The 12123-nt window shown below is 42.4% G+C and overlaps 1 protein-coding gene across 1 annotated transcript in view; it reads right to left on the bottom strand.

Annotated features, from left to right (window-relative positions):
- The window catches only part of WASHC1 (WASH complex subunit 1), a 32623-nt gene extending 22107 nt beyond the window's left edge, over positions 1–10516 (bottom strand). Inside the window, 2 exon segments of the mRNA XM_035898135.1 lie at positions 10337–10500; positions 10502–10516. Coding sequence (XP_035754028.1) covers positions 10337–10500; positions 10502–10516 — 179 coding nt within the window.
- Positions 10517–12123: the final 1607 nt, after the last annotated feature.

Below are 12123 nucleotides of genomic sequence, written 5' to 3'. Positions count from 1 at the left end.
TTCCTGCTGCAATACCACAGAGCAGAACTGCAACAGCTTTACCTTCTCTTCTAAAAGGAATGTCCCATTATGACTCTTAAGCCCATCAAACATGTCTTTTTATTCAACTTTGACAGTACATCTAAAATGAAAGTCCTAGAAGTAAAATAAAACCCGGTATTTGCATTTTAAAATATGTATTAATCCAGAATAAGGATCATATACTTGGATATATTAAGAATGGAATCTGACTCGGAAGATACTAAATTACTCACCTGGGACTTCTCTTTAACACACTTTACCATCCAAATCCTTCATCCCTGGCTCCAAAAATAATTTTTATCCCCTCCTTTCCCTAATGGCACAGCATGGTGGATTCCTTCACTAAAATGATTGTCTGGAGGATTTAGATGGAAGAAAAACAAGAACTCCCTCATTAACATCTGCAAATGGATCTTCTGTCTCCAAAAGCACTGCTCTGTCTTAACTGTAGTTGCATTTACACCCAGCCTCTGACCCATCCCATTTGGAAAAGCCCAGTGACTGTACCAAGGCCAGTCAGAAAGAAGGACCATGGGAAGAGAATTTAATCTGCCAGCCAACTGTGAAGAACAGACCTTTGCCACTGGTGTTTCCTCCCACAACTCTCCCCACAGTGTGTGCACTCCCACTTATGTAGGGGGGAGCCAGTAATACACATTTCAAGCCACTCAGTGTTATTTTCCAGACAGTTTTCTCCAAACTAGATCCCTGATGGAAGTCATGCCTGTAAAACAAAGTGACTTATTTGCATCTCTTCCTCCAGGGCTGACTGAGTAGACAAAACTCATCCATAGGAACAGAAAGTGACTCGAACACATGCGTGAGAGTCCAACATCTGAAGCTGGTTGAGAAGGTAGAGCTATCGCTTTGTATAAGAAAAGAATAACATGGCAATTGTGTCAAGAGTGGGAGAGGGAGAATCTGACAATATTGCTGATACCTTAAGGGTCAAAAGACCCCCCAGATGTAAGCGGCTTATATGCATAAGATTTAGGCCTCATTGTCTAGTTTGCTGTTGCTTTGCTAAAATCAGTAGTGTCTAGTTTGGATGTTTTTCTAAAGTCTGTAGTATAGTTACTTAGTAAATTTAGAACCCTATTCAAGGACGGGAAGAATCAGGAGCGGATGAAGCAAAAGGATAATAACGGTTTGCCAAGGTTGCTAGACTAGAAGGAATAAGAACTAATTGACGCAGGAAGATTTGTGGCTCCTTACGAAGGACAGTTTTCGATAAGAACCAGGAGTTTACCTTAAGAACTGGTTTACACTGACCCTGCAGTTTGGGCAAGAGCCAAGGAGCAACTGAGTCTGCGCAAGAACAAGGGGTTACTAGCGGTGACGAAGAGGAGCCATCGGCTTTCATCCCCACAACCCCCGATGACCACCACCAGGAGGCACTGAGCAGGCGCAGTGGGGAGGGACTTATGGAAATGACCTCCTGAAGCTAATTTTAATACAAAGCAGAGACAGGTTATGCATAGGTATAGGCATATCGGAAAACTTCATACATATGTAATACTTTGCTACATATAAACGGGCAAGTTGCCGCTTGATGGTATGCACGTTAGGTGGAGCGATCCCCCGTGCATCCGGCGCCGTGAATAAAGAATGCCTGCCTTTTAACACTACATTGGTGTTACGAGGTTCGTTCTTCCCAATTTCGGTGACATTGCCAAACCCGCAGGCTAAGAAATGAGAAAAAAGGGAACATTTCTACCGCTGTGAGGCACATGCCGACTTGTTATGATCTCCTTCTCCTTGGATATTTCCAGAGGGTAATAGCTAAAGACACTTGGGGTAAGGGGCTGGGGGGAAGGGAATGCCTCTCTGGATGGCAAAGTTCATAAGATTTTTTCCAAACACCTGTTAATTAACAGCCATGTCCTGCCCTAGTAGTTTATAGGAGAGCAGAGGTGGGTCTGACCTCCCAGCCACAGCCATCCAGAGTACTTCAAGGAAAGGAATTTTACTCAGCTGCACAATGAGCAGACTTTCAGAGTTCTTCTGGAGAACTTTTTCAGGGCACCACAACTGTGGGAAGACATTAAGGAGCACACTTAACACTCCTATGCTAAACAACTGCAGCCATGAGACCTCTTTGCTTTAGTCACTCACAGCTGTGGCTGGGAGGTCAGACTCACCTACGCTCTCCAGGTCACTGCCTGGACCCTTGACACTGACATCCCACTAAGTACTGAGAGATTGGCACCATGTCTGCTAGCAAAACACAGTCAGACATGCACTGTAGCTCAACCTGTCCACCCCTGCCCTCTGAAAGTCGTTTCCCTACCACACCTTCCCACCACACTCATGTGGAACTGCTGCCTTCCTCCAACCCAACATTACCTTTAAGGCACCCCTGAACATTTATGAACACCACATACAAATGATTTACACATTAGCATCTGTCTGAATTGGGCAGAAACTCTGAAACAATGTTCAAGAGAGAAGCCTAGAAAAGGTGTCAACATGCTCACGTGGCTCTGGCTTCAGAATTAGCTGAAAATAAACATGCAAAGGTGGACACTTGGTCCCATTGTAAAGACTTGCATTGCTCACTGGAACAAGTCTTTTTTGGCACGTGATAAGGAGGACAGCACCACCACTTCCATCTCCTGCCACATTTTTTTACTTCTTTCTCAAAGGGATCTCAGTACTCCTGTTATGCAGAAAAGCCTGTTTTAAGGTTCAGCATGGAATTCTCTTCTCACGTACCTTTAGACCACTATAGATACAACATCACCATTATTATTTCTGGATATGCTACTCTCATGCTCTAGGATATTAGAACTTTCAGCCATTTAAAAACTCACTGCATTAATGCATCACACAGTATTTCTGAAGTCCATAAGCTTCCACAGGCATCAGCTGGTTCAGATCCTACTGCACGCAGCTTCAAAGAAAGTTATTTCACTGCAAGTGCATAGTGCTTGGGCTCTGGGCTGTCACATACTACCTTGTCAATCCAGAAACAGTTCAGTAAGCAAAAAGTTACGTGTTGTCAATAGCAGAGAGGTCCTCTTGGGCTTCCACTTCTTAAAGCAGTAAAAGCAGGGGTAATTACACCTCTGTACTTTTGGTACAAGATAGTTCATAAAAGTTTAAACCAATTTATAGCAGTTGGGGGTATACAAAGCGATCCATCCTTCAACTTAGTCACAGCTCTGTCCTCAATATCACTGTCCTTTAAGATAAACTTTGGTGAAAGAAGGCAATGTTTATCAAGATAATTGCTTCTCACCTCCACAAACGGGTAGAACATTAATTTCTTTTGCCTCTTCCTGCTACAGGCTTTATTTCCTTAGATGGTTTTGAAATTGGCTTTATCTGTTTTTGAACATGGCCTTTGAATAATAAACAATGGTAGCTACTACATGTGACCTCTCATGTAAAAATCATAGCTCTTTAAACATTTTAGAAGTGTTTTGCTAAGCCATAGGGAGTCTATAAGATGGTATTAAATTGGTTTTAGCCTACAGACATATAAAAATGTGAAAAAAGCAAAAGAAAAATTAAGTCAGAAAGCCACTACGTACTGCATGTGATTGGACCAAATTTTTTTTGATTAATGATTTTCTTCAAGATGCAAAGTTCTGCTGCATGAACAGAGTCTGCACAGCAAGAAGTTCCTATGCTATCTAGAACTTATTTTTATTAAGCACATTAAGATTTATCACAGACTCTTCTGGGACACCTCTTTTCAGGTAATTCAACTCCTACAGTTATAGACAGCAACATCCCTGTTACAAATGATCCGTGTTGCCATGATCAATCCTCTAGAAGCTAAGGTGGGATTGCTCCTTGCTCATTACCAAACACAGAAAATAAACCAAATACCTTCAAAGCACAGTCCTTTACTGAAACAGCTACCTTGCCTCCCTTTGTTCTTTTTTGCTATCACTCCTCCACCCTTTGAGGAGTAGCAAATCCTCCTTCTGAAAATGGATCTGATCTCCCCAGAATTGCAAAAGCAGAACGGAAGTCATCCAGAGAGGAAGGAACAGGTTCGGGCCTCAGGATGGTCAAGCCACAATGCATATTCCACCAGGTATTTTTCCAGCTACCGAGTTGCACTTACATATCTTCCTATTTTTGAATCTCTTACATGCTTTCTCAGGGAGTCTGTCTTGTGTCCTGTCTTTAAGGACCAGGGAGAGAATTAGCTCACCAGAACTTGAAAGCTGCTACGCAATATTGAATTTTCTCCAAAAAGACACACAGTACAAACAAAAGACTACTCCGTCAGGGTTAAAACAACCCCACAAACTAAAATAAAACAACAAACCATATGTACCAAAGTTATTTAAGTTTCTCCCCACTGTTTGCCTTTCCTATTGGACATACCATCTGTTTTGATCAAACTGTCTCACATTTCCACTAGATATTCCACTACCATGAAAAGCCCTGGAAGAGCAGAAAGAATCCTCTCCCGGAGCTCCATTAAGCCTGAAATTGTTGCCTGCCTCCTTTTGCTAAGCAGCTTTGCGACCAGTTCCAGAAATGGGAGAACACCTCTCCTGCAACTTTTGCATTTTCCTTCTCTTTTTTGCTACTTACAGCAAATTGATATATCAGCAGTTTAGCATGATTGCACCTAAACCACTCATTTCATTTTTAGTGACTGAGGATATGGGTAAGGCTTGTATTTCCTTTGTGGTCCAGGATGGCCATTTCAGCATCCTGGACACAATATCCCATCATTTTCTTTTCAGATGTAGAATCAAGCATTAAGAGTCCTTCCTCCCCACAGGATGTTTCTGTAGCTAATGCAAACTCAACTCACGCTTTGAGAAACATTTTGCATTAACGTCGGGCACCGAGTCTTTTAGTTATTCATTAAAATGTACCACTATTTGCAGACCTGCTATTAGGTGTGAAAAGTTTAAGTCTGCTTGGAGGAGGACATTGAAGGTGAAGCACTTCAATCGTTTCTTTAAATTGCTTGTTTTAAACTATGCTGAAGGCCTTGTTAGTGTACAGAAGGCTACAGCACTCTTATCAAGTTCAAGACTGCCTTTCAATCACTTAAGGCAGAACTGATTGATCACCCTTCTTTTGGGGGAATGGGATTCAAAGATAAACAGACTGCTAGTGAAAGAAACGGATGTGGAAGAGCTGTTAGCAGACTCAGAGCAAGGGCTTAAGTAACCATCACTACATTTCAATGACAATGCCATAAAAAGCACCTCGCTTGCAGAATCAAATTTAGCATTCTGCTCCTCTCCTTCAAAAGACACATTTAATCTCTGGAAGTCCAAAAGACATAGATTTTCAGCACTTTCTGAGATGAGCAAGAATTCTGTTTTGCTAATTCTCCACTGTTTGTTTCATTTTGAAGTAATAATATTTTAATGACTTAATACCATTCAGTCTCCTTTTTCCTACTATTCCCACTTAATTTCAAGCTGTGATAGATCTATATGTGCCCCTTCCCCCCACTGCCCCACGCCATGCATGGGCTGTCAAAGGCATCTGCATTGAGCCTGGGCCTCAGATCCCACAAGATTTTAAACTGAAAGATTTTAGCAGCATCCAGGAAGAGTTGTAATCTGGACTCCTGCAGAACAGTCACTATCCCTTCACATCTTTTCGACAGGATGCTTGTTACTGCCAGCTGCCACCAACCTGCCAGGCATACTGATCTGACCCCCATACATCACCCGCTAAAGTCTTCCTAATAGTTTAGGAACCTCTCTGAAGCTGCATCTTTACAAGCTTTCAAATTTAGCTTCCAGGGGACCATGAGAGCTAAACCAAATGAGCTGCTTCTTACAAAGCGTGTGCTACAAAAAAAAAAAAAATTTCCACATTATTTGGACATGCCTTTACAAGAATAACCAACATCTGCAGGCAAAATTCCTCCCTCTGTCTTCCCCATGCTCCATGTCCTCACGTCTGCAGGACCATCCACTCCTTTACCTCACTTGTGCTGCTTTATCTCCCTGGCAGCAAATGACTGCTCGTACAGTCCCTCAAGAGAGAGATCTGAAACTAAACAAGACCTAGCATCCTCTCTCAGATGGCCTCTGGGACAACTTCAGAGTACCGTGAGGTGATTTGTTGCTTAACAAGAGCCGTATCACTCTCAAATTAGCTGGAAAAAAATTGATTCCCTGTGCTACAGCCAGCCTCCTGGTGTAAACTCACCTGAATGATGACCCATCACGATGCAGCCCTCTTGACAAGCTCTCCTCCCAGTAAGATCAAACCCTTAAAGCCAGCAGAGGAACAACTACAATGCAGTGTTTAAGCTCCAAGATGCATCCCAGAGCCACAGTGCACAACAAACAACAGTACAGCTTGCAGCAAGACCCATTTCCATTATTGATCATCATGACTAATTACAGTAATAAGTTTAAACAAGGAGAACATCCAAACGCACCTCATGATTAAGGTTTTTTTCTGCATTTTCAATTTCAGGACTACTCACATCTCAACCCTGCTGCTGTCCCAAACATCCCTTAAGGCTCTGCTGCCCAGCCAGCCACCCCTTACCTTCCTTAAGCCACATACTTACCAAACTTCCTCCCCATGCTTAACAGCATTTCCATGGTGCTTTTCTTTTCCAACTACCGCTTTCAGTTAAACCTTTTTTTAATATTAAAGCCCTTTTCAAATATTTAATATGAAATTAATTTGAATGCCATTGGGGAGGAACAAGAAGGATATGCTTGTTTAGCAAAATACTATTCCAGACAAGCAAAAGACACTGAATAAAGATCTTTAAAAAGATCAACCCAGAAATTATTATTTAAACTGAAAAAAATAAGCAGGAGGATGAGGAGTTTTGTATATTGGACAACTTGTGGTTGGATCACAGGCAAAGGAGGACAGGACCTTGATAACAACACTCCATGAGATAACTTGCACAGGCAATTTTCCACAAATCTGTTATACAAGAAGTGTACACTCTGAATAATGAACTGTCATATTAGAGGTGGTTAACATCTCCTGGCAACAAAAATTCTCTTCAGAAATTGAGAAATCCCGAAGGGCAAGCCTAGCTAACCAGGGGGGCATCTCAGGAAAGCTAAACTCACCACCTATCTGAAGGTACTTACAACATTCCCATAAAAAATTCCACAGGACATGGTTCCAACACAAGCTGTCACCCAGAAAATGCTGGTAATGATGAAACAAACAGATGAAAGACTACTGGTTAATTGAGTGTTTAAATTGGTCATTCTGCCTCCCGTGACCTATATCAAAAGCCCTCCTTAAAAGTCCAGGAGTTAAACTCCTATAGATATTATGTCAGATTGGCTATGTTAGAATATTTATGTTTTAAGCAGTAATGATATGTATTAAAATCTCAGTAGCTACAGGCAATGAATCTGATCTTTACTGCAGCTTCCACAGCAGATTAATTACATGAATTCAGTTAACATACACAAGGTTAAAACTTCCATTACTCCAAAACACAACCCTGGAAAGTACGTGCAGCCCCTTGATCTCCTCACAGGACTGATATCAGCATCACGAGAACAGGACTTCTAAGAGGATGAGACTGTTGACGGTACTGACCTAAGACATCAACCTGTACTGCCCAGCAGCCAAGAGCCTGTCCAAATCAGTGCTCTCCCCCTGCAGGGTGTGGTACTTTGCTGTTCTCCGTATCTCCAGAGGCTGGATGGGTCCCTGCTCCCAAGGGCTAGGAGTATGACAGAGAGGGAGGCTGAGCTACCCCCTGCCCTTTCTTAGTGATTCCAGGTTGCAGTCCAAGTGTACTGTTAGCAAGGTACAGTAGAGGTTTAGCTGCTGTGGGTTGCTAGACCTACTCTCCAAGGCTGCTCCCAGTGGGTCTGCTCTGGGTCCCAGCCATAGTTTACCTGTTGGTTTTTTTTTGCACCTGCACAACCCTTGATTCTCTACAAACCAACAAATTCTGTGAAGTGCCTCATTCACCATGTACCTTGCCACAGTTGAACTCAATAGCAAGTCAACTTGTTTGGGAGCATTTGGAAAGAAGACAGCTTGGCAGAGACTCGTCTCATGCATTATTTCCCATATTCCCCAAACCAGGGGGAAGGGGAGGAAAGATGCTTATCTTCTTTCTCCCAATTCTCCAAACGCAAAGGTGTCTCTTGTGTCCCCTTGAGAAGACTGAATCCACAGGCACTTTTCACCACTGCTGCTTCTGCACAGTCACTAACTGGCCCAGGGAATATTTCTTCTACAACTGTAACAGTACCACAGTTGCCTTCAGCCAGTTTCCAAATAAAGAGAGAAAAAGCTCACCTTCCTTGCACAATGAATGGACATGTTAATTTTAAGAATCCATACTCAATTGTTATGTCAGCAACAACTCAAAGCAGCAGCTTTGATCAGCTAATATGGAAAAAAAAAATCTGGTTGTGGAAAGATTCCTCTTTCCATAGAGAGTAAAAGAGACTCTTTCATTCCACCTTCAACAAATTACAAATCTGCTTGCCACTCTCGAAAGCACTGTACCAATCCAAGTGTTCCCACAAAACAACCCCAGAACATCTGCATCTCTGTAGTACTGAAGTCATGAGTTTCACACACTCAGCCAAGTCTGCCATACTGAACAAGTTTCCTCTCTATCAACATTGCAAGCTGCTATTTTGCAGCTCGGAACAGTCAGCTTCCTCAGATAAGGCAGTTCCTTCCTGGAAAAGGAAGACAGAGCTGCCTTATCTCAGGAAAGGGAAGATAAAAGGTCACTCTTCACTAAGTGGCAAAGTTCTCACCTTGAAAGCTTTGTCCCTTGATTGACATGGAACAACCAAGGTCATGGAACTTTTAATCAGACGCCTGCATAATTACTAAATCGTTATTAATTATATCAGAGAGCCGAGACCTCAGAGGAAAGGCAAAGCAAACAAAGAGCCCAATGAAGCCTCCTCTGTTGTTCGAAAAAATTGGTAATTAAAAGTCATGAGTGCACCAAAGAGCGAGGGAACAGCATCACAGTCACTGTTCAGGACTCAGGAGTGACTTGCATACAAAACAGCAGGCTTGTCTCCCTGGGGAAATTACAGGGTACTGCATTACAAAGCAGCAAGTAGGAGAAAAGAAAAAAAAAAGGAAAAAAACCACAGCGAAATAACCACTCTTGTTTTATTAATACCTTTATTTGCCCCACAGAGAGGGACAGCACTGCCAACCAGTCCCAAGTTTGAAAGGTGCCTTCCACATGTTTGTGGCAGCTCTAGAAAGCCTTCTCCCAGCCTTACATCATGAAGGGTTCCCATTCTGAGAAGTGCACAAAAGAATGAAACCTTGTGTTCAACCTAATCCAGCCTATACACACTCCTGGCCCTTGCCCAGGAGTCCTTGCCCAAATACTATTCCAATGAAAAGCCTTTATTTGACCCAATGACCTGAGCTCAGCCTTAGTGACTCCCCTTTCCCCAGAGGCTGCCCTTCAAAGCATCACTACGAAAAATCAAAGAACTTCAATCTGTCCTTAAAAAACAAAAAACCTCAAAAGAAGAAAGAATGCCATGGTCCCGCTAACATCATCACAAATCAAGCTAGGTAGTCATGATCCCTACTGAAACCAAAGCAAGTACTCTTTTGCTAAAGAGGCTATGACAAGATAAATGCTAATCTGTTTCTATACCAATGGTACAATATGCCATCTCAGGGCACTGAGATATCAAAGATGGCATCAGATGAAAAAAGGCACCACGCTATCTACCATGATTTGCAGGTAAACACAAGAATTTCTCTGATCTGCTATATAGGTTGTCTTATAGATCCAATTCCAAAGATGATCATATGCAAGAGGTGGCAAGTCTGGGCCGAATCCCTGAAGAGATCAGTTTAGATAGATTATGAGACTGTGGCAAGAAGAACAGACACTCTCATGCACCCAGCCCTCCCAACACACAAAAAGAGAAGCGCAAAACACCAGAAGCCCAAAGAGAACAGTTTGTAAGTCCCAGAGATCAGAACGAAGAGATGTTTTCTACTCCACTGCTCCAAGTACAATGACTTGAAAAGATGCATCTTCAAGATACTCTAAATAAGAAATTCTCCCATTTAAAACATGAGCAAGAAGGAGTAAAGGATAATTGCAGCAGAAACAATAATGCAATTTGTGGGAGTCTGCCACTGAATAAAAATTAATAACAAACAACTTCTGGCTAAGTGCCATTTCATTACGCTTAACTTTGACAAACCCAAATCCAGTAAAATTTTCTTGAAGTACATCTGGTAGCTCTTTATTCCTTTTCTGAGCTTCCTTTGCTTGCCAATGCTATGCCCTTTCACTGATGCAACCTTACCACAGCACTCGTTTCCTATTGCTGAATTCTAAGCCCCCAGCCGGCATGTGACAGCACTGTACCTGTTGAAGATATCGCCCGACACCTTTTGCAGATACTGAAGTACATCTGCCATCTGCTGAACAGCCTCCTCCCTGCGTAAATCCGGTTGGATCAGGGGGACTGAATATGTCTGTCCTTCCAAAGAGTGCTTCTGGGCTACTGCAGCCATTGTGCCTAAAGGAAAAAAGCAAATAGGTCATTACAGTAAACCCACTTCCATTTTATCACAGCTTTTATTCAGGGACTTCCCCTTTCTGCTCCCCTAATTATTTTAGGAAAGTGTTTGCAATGGAATCAGTGAGCTGAGGAGAAAGGCACAAGTAGTAAGATTGACATACAGGATTTTTAATAAATCCAAGGCAACTATAGTGAGGTAGGAATCTTCTGCTTATCCAAATGCTCTTGGGAAACATAATTTTATTTTTAGCATGATACTTAGCAAATCTCTGCTCAGTACTGTGCTGAAAACAAAGACCACACTTTGGAGCAAAGTCATTTCAGGATGGTTATAAGACTCGTCAGAAACCACCCTGTCCCTTCCTCCCATCCTCATATTCCAGATGGATGTATTTCAGATCATTCAACCCTATTAGCAAAATGCAGTATTTCATCTTACACTTCTGCTCCAAGAAACACAACCACTGCTCCCTTCCAAGAACAGCAGCTATGAAATTACAGGGCATGCATGTGCACACACGCCCTTGCTCCAAGTAGGTCAATGAGAGTTCTTCCATTCTGAGACTCCCAGGAGCTGCTCGTTGCTTCTGGTGACTGGATTTTTCCTTAGTAACCATCTCAAAAGAAGCTTCCTTGTTTTAGGATCCTTTCACATATAAAACCTGAAGGGTCACTGAAATATTTTAGTCATGTTCAACACATGCACCAGAGCAGTATGCATGCTCCTGGATGCAGCTGGGCCAATACCACTGCTCTGTAAGTTCAGCCAGGAGAAGGCTATGCATCACCCATGTTTCCATCCTGCCAGCCTTGCTCACCTCTCTCTCAGCAATTCCCAAAGAGTCTGCCTCCCACATTTTTGCTCACAAAAATAACAAAAAAGTTCTGGGACATGGAGAAAGGTACAGAGAAGAAAGTCATTTCTCTGAGCATATTAGAAATTGAAAACTCACAAATACATTACTGTTAGGACAGTAATGAACAGAGTAGAGTGTCCATACAGTTTTCTAACCCAAGCTCTGCCACTAGGCCTACACAACTCCCTTCAAACTTGTTTTCTCTGTGTCGTGCTCATTCAGACTGTAAAAAAACCCACAGTCTACAGCTGCTCATTACAGGGCTTCATCACACAGAGTGCTGTACATCCATACAAGAAAATATTTTGAGCTGAAGAGAAGCAAAACAAAGGAGGATCCAAAAGTAAGGTATCAGAAACAAACAGGGATATCTCAGGACACAACACATTCCCTCCATGGTACTTGGAGGTCTGCAGGAGATAGTCCAGGGAGCACTGCTATATGCAAACTGTATTCCAGCCTATACAGCAGAGCAGGCTGAGAATAACATTGAAACACAGCCTATACTGGAGAAATTCGCAAAACAAGAGCCTGAAGAGACAGTTACAGCATAAAGCAACTGTTTAATAGGTGAAAATTAGAAGGGTCTCCACACATGCTTTAAATGCCCTGTCTTGCTTCACAAAATGAAAAGATACCAGATTAGACTTGCCTGTAGCCATTCCTGTACATTTAAAAAACACCATCCACCCTCTCTGAATTTGTCCTTTCTGATCCTACCACAGCAGGTTAGGAAAGACTTTCTGTAAATGTGATCTGACTGCAGGTTTCGG

The sequence above is a fragment of the Egretta garzetta genome, unplaced genomic scaffold (genome assembly GCF_000687185.1).
Source record: "Egretta garzetta isolate BGI_Z169 unplaced genomic scaffold, ASM68718v1 scaffold427, whole genome shotgun sequence".
Classification (NCBI taxonomy): domain Eukaryota; kingdom Metazoa; phylum Chordata; class Aves; order Pelecaniformes; family Ardeidae; genus Egretta; species Egretta garzetta.
The sequence above is the reverse complement of the archived record's forward strand: the minus strand, read 5'-3'. Positions and strand labels throughout refer to the sequence as shown.